This window comes from Mus caroli, chromosome 12 (genome assembly GCF_900094665.2).
Source record: "Mus caroli chromosome 12, CAROLI_EIJ_v1.1, whole genome shotgun sequence".
Classification (NCBI taxonomy): Eukaryota; Metazoa; Chordata; class Mammalia; order Rodentia; family Muridae; genus Mus; species Mus caroli.
In genome coordinates, this window is record NC_034581.1 from 86,356,475 (window position 1) to 86,370,947 (window position 14,473).

At 39.4% G+C, this 14,473-nt stretch overlaps 1 protein-coding gene across 3 annotated transcripts in view; it reads right to left on the minus strand.

The window, feature by feature from the left end:
• The window catches only part of Cep128 (centrosomal protein 128), a 339,922-nt gene that overhangs the window by 199,732 nt on the left and 125,717 nt on the right, over nt 1-14,473 (minus strand). For all 3 annotated transcript variants that reach the window (XM_021179476.2, XM_021179475.2, XM_021179474.2), the window contains 2 exons: nt 5,152-5,328; nt 1,936-1,995 (listed from right to left, as the gene is read on the minus strand). In XM_021179476.2, coding sequence (XP_021035135.1) covers nt 1,936-1,995; nt 5,152-5,328 — 237 coding nt within the window. The remainder of the gene's footprint in view (nt 1-1,935; nt 1,996-5,151; nt 5,329-14,473) is intronic.

The following is a 14,473-nucleotide window of genomic DNA, read 5'->3' on the forward strand; positions in this document are numbered from 1 at the left end:
CTCAAGCTCTTGCCGCTGCTTTATCCATAATACGCCTGGTAACTTCTACATGCTTTTGATTTGTATGTGCATGGGTGTTTTGCATTATGTGTGTGGGTATTTTGCCTATGTGTACGTGCGTGCACCACCTGTGTTCCCGGTACCCTGAGAAGCCAGAAAAGGGTTTTAGAACCCCTGTAACTGGAGGTACAGATGGATGTGAGCCTCCATATGAGTGCTAAGATCCAAACTCAGGTCTTCTGGAGAAGCACTCGGTTCTCTGATGCTGATCCATCTCTAAAGCCTTTGCACAGTTTTTATAGGACCACGTGTAAGTGTTTAGCTCTTGCAGAAGCTTATTATGACACACCTGAAACATTATATCCTGCCATCTTACCAGCATGAACATCAGTTATTCCATTTTTCTATGCTCCTATGTCAATGTCTTCAAATAGCAACATAACACACTTCAAAGAATGTTTTGGAATCCATTCACACCTCAATATTAGCCCTGAGATTACATGAGACCCATGGTGACTGGCACAATGGATTATACAATAGACAAATGTTGGCTCAATAAACAAAGACTCTGAATGACAGCACATACAGTGGTAGGGCATTAACACTGAATCAGACAGTAGGCAATACGAGCATTCACCCTTTACATGGAAGTAAGTTATTTCCTCCTGTGAGACTTCACTTCTCTCATGTTTTCAACAAGCATAATAGGAATGGGGAGTCTAGCCCACAGGTACATACACTGTATCAGACCCAGGATTCAAGCACAGCAATCAATAATTCAATCAATCAACCAACCAACCAACAGATTGTTTTATTATGAAACTTAAATGAAATAAAAAGTTTAAGATATGTATATCTTGAAGAAAATCATTCTACAAAGAACTGAAAGTGCATAGGACTAATAATACTTCATATATTTTAGTCAGTGAGTTTGCAAATTGACCTAACATATAAAAGCACTTGGTACATATCCCTGAGTGAAAAGTCATGGAAGAAGTAGAAGAGTCATGTGAATATATGAAACATTCAGACAATAAAAGGGTATACCATAGTGTAGAATTTCAAATAAAAATAGAAAATTTAAAATTGAACTTTTGATAATATAAAACTATGTAGATGGATCATGACACAGAGAAGTTATCTTGAGGGCATAAAATAGATCCTTCTAGTCTTGTAAACAATGACCCAGGGGATGAAGGGATTTTCTTGAGAAGAGCAGAGTCAACAGGCTGTAAGGTTACAGAAGAATCTAGATGGATTAATTAAGTATGTATAAAATAAACATGAGTTGTAGCTATTCTGGCCTTTAGACACTTCCAGAGACATAACTAAATAAAATTCAAAAGAATTTGTCTCTGTTACAATCCGGTTCACGATCCAAAATTTTAATCCTTCTTTATTTTCTAATTCTTTGCCTATAATACTAAAGGTAAACAAGGGAAATTCAGATGCCTCTTACATGTACCAAAGTAACTCCGCTCTGGTAACCAAATGTTAAATCTATACTCTCAGTTATACACAAAAAATTTGGTTAAGCTAGGCTTGGTGATGTGCTCAGGAGTCAGAGGAGGGTAGATCTCTGTGGGTTCAAGAACAGCCTCCTCCTCTGCACAGTTAATTCCATGCCAGCAGAGCTAAACAGTGAGGCCCTGACTCTAAAGAAACACAAAGCAAACACACAAACACACACATATGTACATAGAGAGACAGACAGTCAGACAGACAGACAGAAAGGTAGTGGATGGGTGAGTGGGTGGCTGGCTGGGTAGACAGGTGGGTGTGTAGGCAGGTGGATGTATAGGCAGTTGGGTGGGTGGGTAGGCAGGTGGGTGAAAAGACAGGCAGAAAGACAGACAGACAGATAGGAGATATGCATGGCTAAACCAAATATGATCTCATTAATGTCATGAACATCGGGATTCCATGATGAAATACCTTGCTTTCAGCTAACCATCGATGTGGGTCATAATGGAGTTGAGGACCAGAGGTAAATACCTACAAAAAGAGAAAAGAATGTCAGAACTAGAGTTTTCTCTGGCATGAACATATATAACCAAAATTACTGACCACAACATCCAAATAATTACTTCTTAAATGTAAGGATTTGATGAGAGGAAAACTGTACCAAACACACAGCCAATTTCACAGCACAGTACAAGTGCTTGGCATGCTTTATTTTCTTTCTTTCTTTTTTTTTTTTTTTTTTTTTTGAGACAGGGTTTCTCTGTGTAGCCCTAGCTGTCGTAGAACTCACTTTGTAGACCAGGCTGGCCTCGAACTCAGAAATCCACCTGCCTCTGCCTCCCAAATGCTGGGATTAAAGGCAGGTGCCACTACGCCTGGCTATGCTTTATTTTCAAGATGACAATAAGCAGCCAGCTCACATACAGAGACACAGATGATCCAACTGTCTAGTGGCACCATCACTGATCTTCGGAGTTGAGTCCATGAGATTTCACCTGGTACACAAACTTGTTTAATGCCTGTTTGCTTCGCCTTCAACTGCCTCTCGGTGCTGGGCCATGGAATGTGGTCCACAGAGGATTAGATGTGCCTACAGAGAAACTGAATTCTGTCTTGCTTGTCCATCTTTATATCTTGGGGTCCACTATGTTTTCTCAAAGACTATGCAGAACAGACAACTCATCAAAATGCATAAACACAAATGTTGCTTTATAGTTCAAAATACTCACAAAATTCTGTATTAAACTGTTGCCTATATTAGCTGCCCTGACTTCCTTTATACCAACTCATTTATAAAAATCTCAAAACATCTGGTTTTGCCTTATCACTGAGCTAAACTGTACTCAAAAGCTGCTGGTGTCTTTTTAATTGTAAGCACAAATTGTATTATTCCTAGTTCTTCAAATTCTATGCTACATGGGATATTTTTGCAGAATGTCTCCATGTTTTTTTATCTGAAATTATCCTTTCTTCTCTAAAGAGATGTCTATGCATATTCTCAATGATTCCATATCTCCTGATATGTCTGCATATCTGTCAGAATAACAATAGTTAATTCACTTACACTCACTTAGTACACATTTAATATCCACCACATTCCATACACAGAAGTGTTCTATACCCAGCTGTCTCTCACTTTTTTAAGTCTAACCCCATTCTCAATAGTTTTGCTTGTTTGGCTTCATTTTGTCTTGTGTTTGGAAACAGGGTGTTGCTATGTACCCCTGACTCCTCTGGAACTATGCAGACCTGTCAAGAGGAGGTGCATCTTCCTTCTGCCTGTTCCCATGCTTTAGTTAAAGGCCCGCAGCACCATAACCAATTCTAACCCAAGACTTAGGTACTCTACCTTGTCAACCAGGCTTTCTTTAATTGCCCAAATTCTCTGTTTCTTCCTCCTCTTTCAACAATGCACTGTGCTGCTAAATATCTGTGAGCATCCATTTGACAAGAACTAGACTTTCCATTTCATAACTCACTCCATTAAATCCTTACTACCCCAATTAAACCTTCACCTTGAGTAATAATAAATATTCTGATATAAGAAATACAAGCCATGCTTGTGTTTTATGATTTGCCCCACAGATTTACAAATGACTTCATGTTTAAAAGAACATTTGTAACCAGTTATAAATGGCAGAGCTATAGGCTATCCGTGCCATGGGAGCAAACCACTATGTAATGGTGAAGTATAAATCAAATACACAAGTGCTTCTACACTGCCGGGCACAGAAAGCACACTCAATGTACAACAGTGACAGCACATCAAACTGTCATGAGTAGTAAACCTCACGGAACTGTGTCGAGGACACTGTAGTGGACCTGTGCTGTGAAGGAAGACAAAAAGAGAACACGCATGTACATCCAAACACAATAAAACACGCAACGACCTCAGAGCTTGTTGAAAGGACAATTTGTTCCCTATAAAGAAACACAGTATTTAAGATTGTTCCTGTCCAGTGTCATGTAACAAGGCTTACTTATTTTCTCATATTTTCATTTTAATGCTCACATATGACTGAAATTAAATATTTAAGCAGTGAGTAAATGCCACATTGCTAATATAAGATGTTCTACATAGAACTAAGGTTTACAAGTTACTCACTCAGAGAAGCCTTAACATTTAAGTGAATGGCATTAGATAGGAAAAAGGTAAGCCATCAGACAGAAGACGCTATAGCCTCCCCACGAATCAGCTTTCCACTTAAGCCAACCCTTCCCATACTAACATCGCAGCCTTCTCACAACTCATGAGCACTGCCTCAAACGAAGGTACAAGGAATTACAAGTTGCAAGAAGAAAACTCCGAAGACCATTCTCTAGTGGAGGAAGAAAGAATAACGGAGCTCCTAAAACCAGCTAAGCACAATACCATGTCTGAGTGTGGTCATGCCATGGCTGAAAGCAATAGTTCATCCTACTATGTGAAGGGTAAGTCAAGTAGAGTAGAGCAGGGCCAGAGTCTACACTTGTAAACTGTCTACCTTCAAAGGATGCAAACACCCATGGGACAGTCATTTTATTTGTCATTTCATGACAGCCATTAATTGAGAAATGATCCATCCTTCTAAATATGGAGACAAATATACTGACTAGAATTGTTGCAAGAGGGAGAACACAACAGTGCAGCATTTATCTGATCGGGCTCAGTCAGTCCATAACAGTTCAAGTCTCACTTGAGATTTAATCACACTGATATCTAGGAGCAAGTACCGAGCCCCTCCAGATCTGGTTCTATTTTCCATACTACATTTCATGGGTAGTGAAGGATGGATTGGTTTTAAGGGATAAGGAAGACACTGTGTACACCATACTTGTCATTAAACCTCTCGTGAAGAATTCAATAGATGGTAACAACATTACTTCCAGGCTGGCATGGTGGAAACCTTGGGATCCAAGTTTCTTGACACAAAGAATGTTTTCCTTGATCAATATGCTGCCTCTTTGTTGAAGGGCTGCCTTTCACTGAGTGAGACACAGGTAACCCGATGAGACAATTCGTACTTTCACCATGACTGTGCAGTAATATGGTTTCTAACTCTAAGCAATGCAAGAGGTTATTTGTTTCATAAAAAATTCTCAAATAAGAATGTGACTACCACATAATCATGTTACAATTCCATTCTAATTACATATTAGAAAACTAACTGAAAATTTAAGGCACGTAATGTGAGAAGTCATAATTACTTTCAGTTTCTCCAATGAGTCTCTGGAGAAAGTCTTACAAGCTTCATCAATCTCTTTTCCTATTACACCAAGAATGGATTCCTGTTCCGTCTCCAAACAGAGCAGCTGATCCTTGAGCTGCAGCCTGGACTCTTCCATCCGCCTTAGGTGCTCTTCCTCATTACTTATGTATTTCTCCTGGGGTAGGAGGGGTAAAACAGAGCCTTATTAGATGGAGCCAAGACACAGTTATCTATGCAACCACACCTAAGAACTGGGTTAGAAAACATAAATGACTGGCTGTCCCTTCACTTAGCCAAATAGATATACCATAAATTGTCATGCATAAACAACTGGCAAAATTACTACGTAAATTCTATGAAAAAAATGTTGAAATATACTTTGCCATTTAATGACAATGCTATCAGTGGATCAGAAGAAAAGATAAAATCAGTAATTGATCTTATGTAGACTCTAAACATCAGTAAAATGCCAGAAATATTAATTACCAAATATGATGCTTAGTAGAATCAAATGGAGTAGGTTTCTCCATTTGAGAGACATGTGTTATCACCTAAATGCCTTCACAATGTATTCTTCCAAAGTTCCAACCTTTGAATGCTCTCATACCACACACATGAATTTAGACACGAAAAATTTAATAAAAACCAAGATGGAAACACATTCCAAGTAAACAAATACATTTAATGAAAAGAGGTTTTTCAGGAGTCCTTGAAGAGATTACAAGTACTTTGGGGTCTCCTCTAAGCAGAACAACTTGCAATCATTTCTATTTATTATACAATTCTCAATAGTTATGATTAAATAATTTCATTAAAACTGAGCATCCTTCATGTAAAAATGCAAAATCTCTAATGCACCCAAGTCCAAAACTTTAGATTTGATACTGTCAGTATGCTTCACTTTGGGTTGTGGATTAGGAATATTTAACCAATAAAGTCAATACTGTCTAAAACTCTCCAAAGCTCTAACGTATAAGTTGCTTCTGATCTTTCACATTTGTAACGTATGCATTAGAGAAATTCAAAGCCATGTAACACAGGGCTTGTAAGCAATGAAATTACTAGAGCTGTATAAATAGCAGACCACAGTCTCACTCTTGGTTAATATGTGCTCAGTCATTAAATACTAGCCTAGTACCCTCTTACTATCCAGTAAGACACAACTAATCAGGAGTAGTGCAAGGGCATCTAACCCATCTTGCATTTCAAAGAAATAAGAAAAGAAGGCCAGCTGTAAAACATTAACACTAGAGCTGCAGAGATGGATCAGCAGTTAAGAACACTGGCTGCTTTCCAGTGGACCTCAGTTCAATTCCCAGCATCTACATGACAGCTCACCACTGTCTGTAACTCTAGTTCCAAAATATCTGATGCCCGCTTCTGGCCTCCATGGGCATCAGGCAGATGCACGGTACACAGACAGACTTTTGGGCAAAACACTCATACATAAAAAGTAAAAATAAGTAATTTTGTTCCTTATGTTGAAAACAGATTCTTTTCTCAAACAATATATCCTGATTATATATTCCACACACCCAAGTGTACAAGGCCTTGATTTCATTCCCACTACTGTAAATAAATTTCTAAATTAAAAGGGACAGACGGGGGGGTGGGGGAGAAAATAAAGACATGAAGGCATATTCAAAACAGCCCGTCACAAGAACAAAATCACATTAAGCATGTGTACTCTCCCAAACTCTGAGGGACGATTCTCCTACATAGGAAATATACTTACCTATCCATAGACGTCATCTTACTAATCTAACCTTTCAAATTGTGCTACTCACACAAAGACAAGGCAAAGTTCCACTGCTAGAACAGCAGAGGTTGCAGGAAATGTCCACTTTAAAACAAGAAAGGTTGATACTATGATATCATGCATATGCGTGTCTAAAGGAGATACCCTAACTTCTTACATGTCCATGTTAAAATACACACAGAGACACACACAGACACACAGACAGCCCACTAATTTATAATTCCAAGATTAAGATATAGTACTGTAATTATAGATGCATATTTGAACATACTCCTTATGCCCCAGAACACCACTTTCTCTGGGATTCGATGATTGTAAAGAAACACAATTTTAATAGAAATACGACAACTTCAAAAATAAAGAATATGACCAAAATGCTATCTCTTGACATGTGGTTCCGTGTCCTGCTTCCTCCTTCGATGTGGCCAGGTGCCATTGTACACTGGGCTGGAAAGGATGAAGTGGAGCCCAGAACAGATGGGTTCTACGGGATCTCGGTCGGGCTGTGAGTGCCGGGGGTGGGTATCTCTCATGAGTTCAGTGTCACAGCTCTATTAGACAGCACACACACACACACACACACACACTCACAACTATTCAAAGTGAACAAGGGCTATATAAACCTTGGAGAATAGGAAGGGGTTTTTCAGGCGAATGTACACTGGCTGGGGCTTAAGGGATCAGGAATGCCTTATTTGCATGGAGAGGTGATCCAGGTTCTTGCTTGGCAGGTTCTTCTTGAGGGAAAGGAAGCTGAACCTGTAATTTCACCAAAGACTATGTGACATTTCTGAAGTAGAGGATGTGTCTGTCAGGCTTCCCTAGATAAGATCAGGTGGAGAAGAGGAAGCCCCGCTGGAAAAGGGACTGTTCCATTTTGTGCAGGGCTCAGGGAGCTGTCCGATCATGGTAAATGCCGACCTTAATATTAATAGCAGGGTATCCCGACATGGACAGGCATAGGAACGCAGACCTGTAACCTCAAAGACTTGAAGACTGAGGCAAGAAATGAAGGTTGAGCTCCTGTCTTGCCTACATGGCAATCCAAGGCAGGGGGAGGGGGAGGCGCGATAATTATAGATACTTTGTCTCAAAATATAAACAACGAGAAATATTTGTAAAGAACTATAACAAGCTCAGTTATGGTAGTGTATGCCTTTAATCTCAGCACTCCAGGGGCAGAGGCAGGCAGATCTCTGGGAGTTCAAGGCCAGCCTGGTCTACATAGTGAGTTTCAGCACAGCCAGAGGTACACAGTGAGACCCTGTCTCAAAGAAAGAAAGAAAGAAATTAAGAGAAGGAAGAAGGGAGGGAGGGAGGGGAAGAGGGAGGAAGAGAAAAGCATAATGGAGGCTACAGCTCTGTGGTAGATAATGTATCTACCATATGCAAGGCCTTGTGTTAACCCTGGTACCACAAATGCCTTCCATTTATACGTTTCTGAGATATCTTCAATCTCTTAAGAGTTCCTAAACTGCCATTTTGTTTGCAATATATTTATAGCATGAAGATAAAAACAATTTTCACACTTTAAGAAAAATGAATTTTAAATAAAGTATGCTGATAGCCTAAGTAAATGATTAACTTTCAAAAGTGATCACTTTCGTTAGCTGAAAATTAGCTTCAATAAACAAGTATGCAATGTTCCCACCCTAAGACCATCTTTAAGACAACGTTGGTGGAGGAGAGATAACAAGTAGAAAACATGGGGAAGCATACACTACTGAAGAGGGAAACTGAAGCCAGTAAAATTTAATTAAAATGTATTGGGAGTATGGCTTATTAAGCTAGAGCTAGACATATCAGCCAAGACACTATGAAGAGAAATATTCTGTTACTCAGGGAAATGGCTGACTCTAGCTGTAAAACCAGACAGTACACAGCAAATGATAAAACACTCCTGAGTCAAAATTGAACCTGTCTATCTACCTGACTCTCTAAAAAGAACTCAAATTACTATAATACTGGTGGCAAGAAGCTACGGCATGCTACGAAATGCCACCAAGTAGAGAAGGCATCCACTACCAGTTTTATTAGAAATGTGGAAACAAATTTAGCAGAGCAAATGTAAATTATTTTTTGGAAATCTTTTCTAGGGCTTGTCACAGCATAGCCATTTTGTTCAAACCTAATTAAAAACAGATATTACATAATAGTAAATTCTGTAAATTTAAGGTATAACCATATATATGTACATTGATTTTTTTAAAAAAAAAGGAAAAAAAAAAGAGCCAGTGAGGCAGCTGAGTGGGCAAAAGCACTTGCTGAGAAAACCTGAGCCAAATCCCCAGAACTAGGGTAAAGTTAAAAGGAGAGAACAGACTCTACATCCTGTGGCCTACACACACACACACACACACGCATGCACACACACACACACCATGGCACATGAACCACATATACACACATCAGTTACACACAGAAAGACACACAATAACAAATTAAATAAAAAAAAAAAGCAATAGCAACTCAGTAAATCAGCTAGAACTTCCTAATTCAAACCTAGCCATCTTGAGAGCAACCGTACTGAGAAACGAAGACAAAGAGAAGAGATTCTGAACGGCAAGAGGTCTTCGCTCATGCTGAAGTCCAGGAGCATGCAGCTTCCTCATCCACACAGACACAGTGGTAACAACAGACAGCCTCCAGCTTCACCCGGGGGCATGGGGCCATTTCCACGCCATTGCATATGATCTCACATTATATTACTTGCCATCATGTGCATCCAGTGTGGGGCTCCTCACCAATCTGGGCTCCTTTAGGCCAAAAATGCTACTTCTCTTTGTTGCCTAACAGAATATCTTAAGTACCAACCAATCAATAAATTATTTTCTATTTCTTTACAAGCCTTTCCTTAATGTCACCTTTTAGGTGTCAAGAATAATAGATCTCAAGCTTGCAGGAACTCCAGCAAGGAGTGAGGAAACAAATTCTCTGAAGCCAAGTAACTTCTTGTCTTTCAGGAAGTTTCTTTTTTGTGTTTGTTTGGTTTTGTTGGGTTTTTTGTTTTTGTTTTTGTTTTTTTCGAGACAGAGTTTCTCTGTGTAGCCCTGGCTGTCCTGGAACTCACTCTGTAGACCAGGCTGGCCTCGAACTCAGAAATCTGCCTGCCTCTGCCTCCCAAGTGCTGGGATCAAAGGTGTACCCCACCACTGCCCGGCTCAGGAAGTTTCTTTTGTCACTAATTAATTTTGAACTAATGTGAGGGCATGGGGGGGGGTGAACATTTAAACAAGCAAAAGAAAGAACACTGTAATTCTACTAGACAATTGATGTTCTAAAACAAAAAAGTGATGTTGTAGGTTACATATACGTCCACACAGCTCCTTATCTTTTATGGAGCTGCTCTGCATCATTTCCTCCTAAGGATGGGGGAAGTTACAAAGAGCAGCGCATGAAGAGTTAGCCTGAGATGCTGAGCCAAACTGCAGCACTAACAGAAGGGCAGAGAGCACACTAGAACGCAGTCTGTCTGACCTCGTGCCTTTCAAATCCCAGGTGGGAATCCCTCCAATCCACAGCAATAGCTTCAACAGACTTACAAAGTTATCCATAAAACAAACAAGAAAGTAGAAATTCAAATGTAAACTTTCAACCCCCACATAAGGAAAGTTATGCTTGGCTCTGGCCTTTCAGACCCCTCTCCTAAGACATCACTGAATAATACAGAGATCATTACCAGCACAATCAAAGGGTGTGCAGTATGCATTGGCATATTCCTAAAAATTAATATTCACAGTAAGAAAAGAGAATACCTTCTCGGGGGTACTTTCTGCATTTGCTGTGAGGATTATTCTGTGATTATTACGTATTTCTCTCAAGCTAAATGTCTAGAAAGAGAAATAGCATTTGATATTTAAAAGTCATCTACTTCTGATGCATTTCGACTTCTGAAACAAAATATGGCCAGGAAAACAAACAAGTGGAGTTTTAAATAATGCACTCAGAATGTGTGTTGCTTAATTTTCAGAAGAAAAAAAAGATACACCGTGTCTCAAAGAGCAATATTTGAACACTTAGTTATGTCTCATAAAGCACAGGCTCTTTTCCTCTCCCTTTCCCTTAAAGCCTGGCTCCTCATGAAAGACAAAAGGGAGAGGGGGACTTGAATCATCAAAACAGATAGCTAATGGGTACAACAAAAATACCTCCTGTTGGTTATGACTAAAATCTACACAACACTGCTCGGCCATCATCTAATGAGAAAATAACTTGAGTCAATGAGTACTCTACAGAGCAAGGACAGAAAAATTTACTAAAAACAAACATAGGCACCCGTTTTATGTTCCCTTATAGTGTCAACCAGGGCCAGAAAGGCCTAATTAACGTCCAAGCAATCACTGAAATGGGTGTAATGTGAAATGTTCATATGGTCCTGGTTTGTATACCATAGCAGGTCATACACAGGATTACTTGGCCTAATATTTATTATGGGGATCAAAGGCAAATGCAGGAAGAAAAAAACAAACAAACAAACAAACAAACAAACAAAAACCCTCAGACTACGTGAACAGGATTTTAGTGGGAAGTGCCTAATATGTTTGCTTTCCTCCCCATGCCTGAAACTGACACCCATGAACTGAAGTGGCTGGCCTCCCAATCAACTCAAGAACTAATAGGACTGGCAAACGTGGGAGTTTAGTACTTTTAGAAGCAGCCTCTGTGGGGTTCAAGAGGTGGCTGGGTAAGTAAGTGCTTGCACTCCAAGCACAAGAATTGTCTTAAAGTCGCCTCTTAGGGGTCAAGGATAGCAGGTCCCAATCATACAAGGACACAGCAAGGAGCCCAAACATCCAGCACCCACGTGTAAAATCCAGATGTGGCAGCATACACCTGGAACCCCAGTACAGGAAGAGGGAGACAAGATTTCTGGGCCAGGCTCAATGGCGCATACCTTTAATCCAGCACATGGAGAACAGAGGCAGATGAATTTCTGTGAGTTCTAGCCCCAGCGTGGTCTGCAGAGTGCATTGCAGGGCTACAGAGAAGAGACCCAGTCTCTAAAACACAACAAAAACCAAAGATTCCTGGGGCTTGCTGACTGGCCTTTCTAGCTAGATCAATGGGTTCTATATCAGTCAACGGAAGACCCAGTTAAAAAAAAAATAAGGTGAACAATTGAAGAAGATACCCAACATCTGGTCTACATAGACACATACACCTACATACATGTGAACATGCGCACACACACACACACACACACACATACCTCTGAGGAAGCTGTTGGTACAGAAGGAGTTCCAGTGGAACAGAGGCTGAGGACACCTCCAACACCAGTGCTCTAGATCAGAGATAAAGGTTGCTGGTTCTGTGCCCCCTGATTTCTTGCCCAGTTCTCAGCCACGGCTGAACGGATAAGTACAGCTTTGGCCTTAACACAACACTGTATGCTCACTTCACTTTTGCATCCTGATTTTTTTCTCAATAACTGACATATTACGTCATCCAAGTGTTGAGTCCCTTAATTCTCTGCTAAAGTCAAAGGCTACTTAGAACTTAATAACAACTTATTCAATTAAATGTAAATTATTCAAATAATGAATAACAAATAAATTATTTAATTACTGACTATTGAAAAATATTTTGTTTCTCTTTTAATTCTACCATTATCACTTTAACTTACTGTTTTTAAAAAGGCAGAAATCTAACAAAAATTCCTTCAAACATCTACTTAGAGCAGCGGTCCTCAACCTTCCTAATACTTTGACCTTTTAATACTGTTGTGACCCTTTAATGCATGTCGTGGTGACCCCCAGCCACAAAATTATTCTTGTTGCTACTTTACAACTGTAATTTTGCTACTACTATGAATCATAATGAAAATATCTGATATGCAGATATCTGATATATGACCCCAAAGGGGATGTGTGACCCACAAGGTAAGAACTGCTGATTTGGTGTCTGTGACCTAAGATGGTATTCACTTAACATGTGCTAACTATAGCTTTTTTCCTACTAACACAACTTACAAAATACAAAATTTTAAAAATACTTAAATTACCAAAGAAAGAAAATGGTGTGCTTAAAGTACCGCTAGGCATGAAATAGGCAATGCTGACAGGCTCACAGGATCTCCTTTATTCTCATTCCTCTAGAAAACTCTGAAGTCATGAGCTTCTTCTCCCTGCTCCATCCAACTGCTGAGCCGGAAGCAGGAGAGTGTGATTTTGCTAAGTAGTGAGTACTGCACACATCGCACACTCAAATATTTTCCCAAAATCTAACCACTGAAATCATAAGCAGATGTCTAAATAGAAACAAACTCCAGTTTTTTTAACTGACAGATAACACTGAATGCTTTTATTGTGTCTAACACATTTAATGCAGTGTGCACACATTGCGGAACTGCGCTACCTCAGTGGTTAGCGTGGCTGTTGTGAGATCACTCACTAATATCTACCCTCTTGCCATCTCCATAGCACAGAAACCTGACCTACTCATTCACTTCTCACTTCACAGAAACATTTTATAGGGAACATTTCAGGTTTTAACTATGTTTTTGTAATAAAAATCAGTAAATATTTCCATCCCAAAACATGTCAAAGGAAAACATAAAATAGCTGGATTCAACTACGAACTAGAGTCAATGCCATAAATTCAATAAAAGACACAAACATGATTCATTTTCCTGACACTAAATAAAGGAGAAAATGCAAAAAAAAAAATTAAAAAATCTGTCTCATACTCTATCTTCACTGTTTCTATCCATTGCCAAGGCAAGCTGTCATATTTTTTTCAGTTTTAGAGTCCAACACTGATAACACTCACAAATATGAATGGCAAGTATCATTTGGCAGGATCCATTTCTATAAGAAAATTACCCCCAGAGTTCTGTCTAATATAGACACACCTTTCTTTACACATGATTTAACTAAAGCATTTTGCAGTAACAAAACCACACCTCCACGAGTCATGACGCACCAATACATACATTCCCCCTTAGATGGCTCAGTTTGTGACTGTCCGGTATTTCCTGACAGTTTATTGAAGTTACTCTCATCCCCATAATGAGTTAATAGAGAAAACAAGGTCCTCTAAAGACAACTCAGGGCAGCTACTAAAAGAAGCAAGTATCCTTTATATAGGAGAGCATCTCAGATAAACTCTAACATCTGCAGACAGACCAGAGAAGGTTCCTATGAGTCTCATACAAGGGCAAGACAGAATTGGTCACATGCCTCCTACTTCCAAAGGAGACATCGGGCAAGCTGATTCATCTTCAGGCCGGGTCCTATAATGTTTTAGGTAATACAACCTTTGCCACTAGTCCACTATTGCCTAATAAACTTAACAATGCTAGCACACAGACTTTGCAGTATATAAAACTGACAAACCTGAAGGACTTGAAAGGAGAAAGGTGAAATGATGGTGGTCAGTACCTCTCACTTTCTCTACATAGCTTGAGGAAGAAGTATATTTAATAATTCTAGTTAGGATACTCAAGGATGTGTGTGTGTGTGTGTATGTGTGTTTTCTCTAAAAACATATAATTTCTCATATTATTATATACCCGAGACAAAAGTAAGTCACTAACACTGAAAATAAATGTGCTTCAAATGTT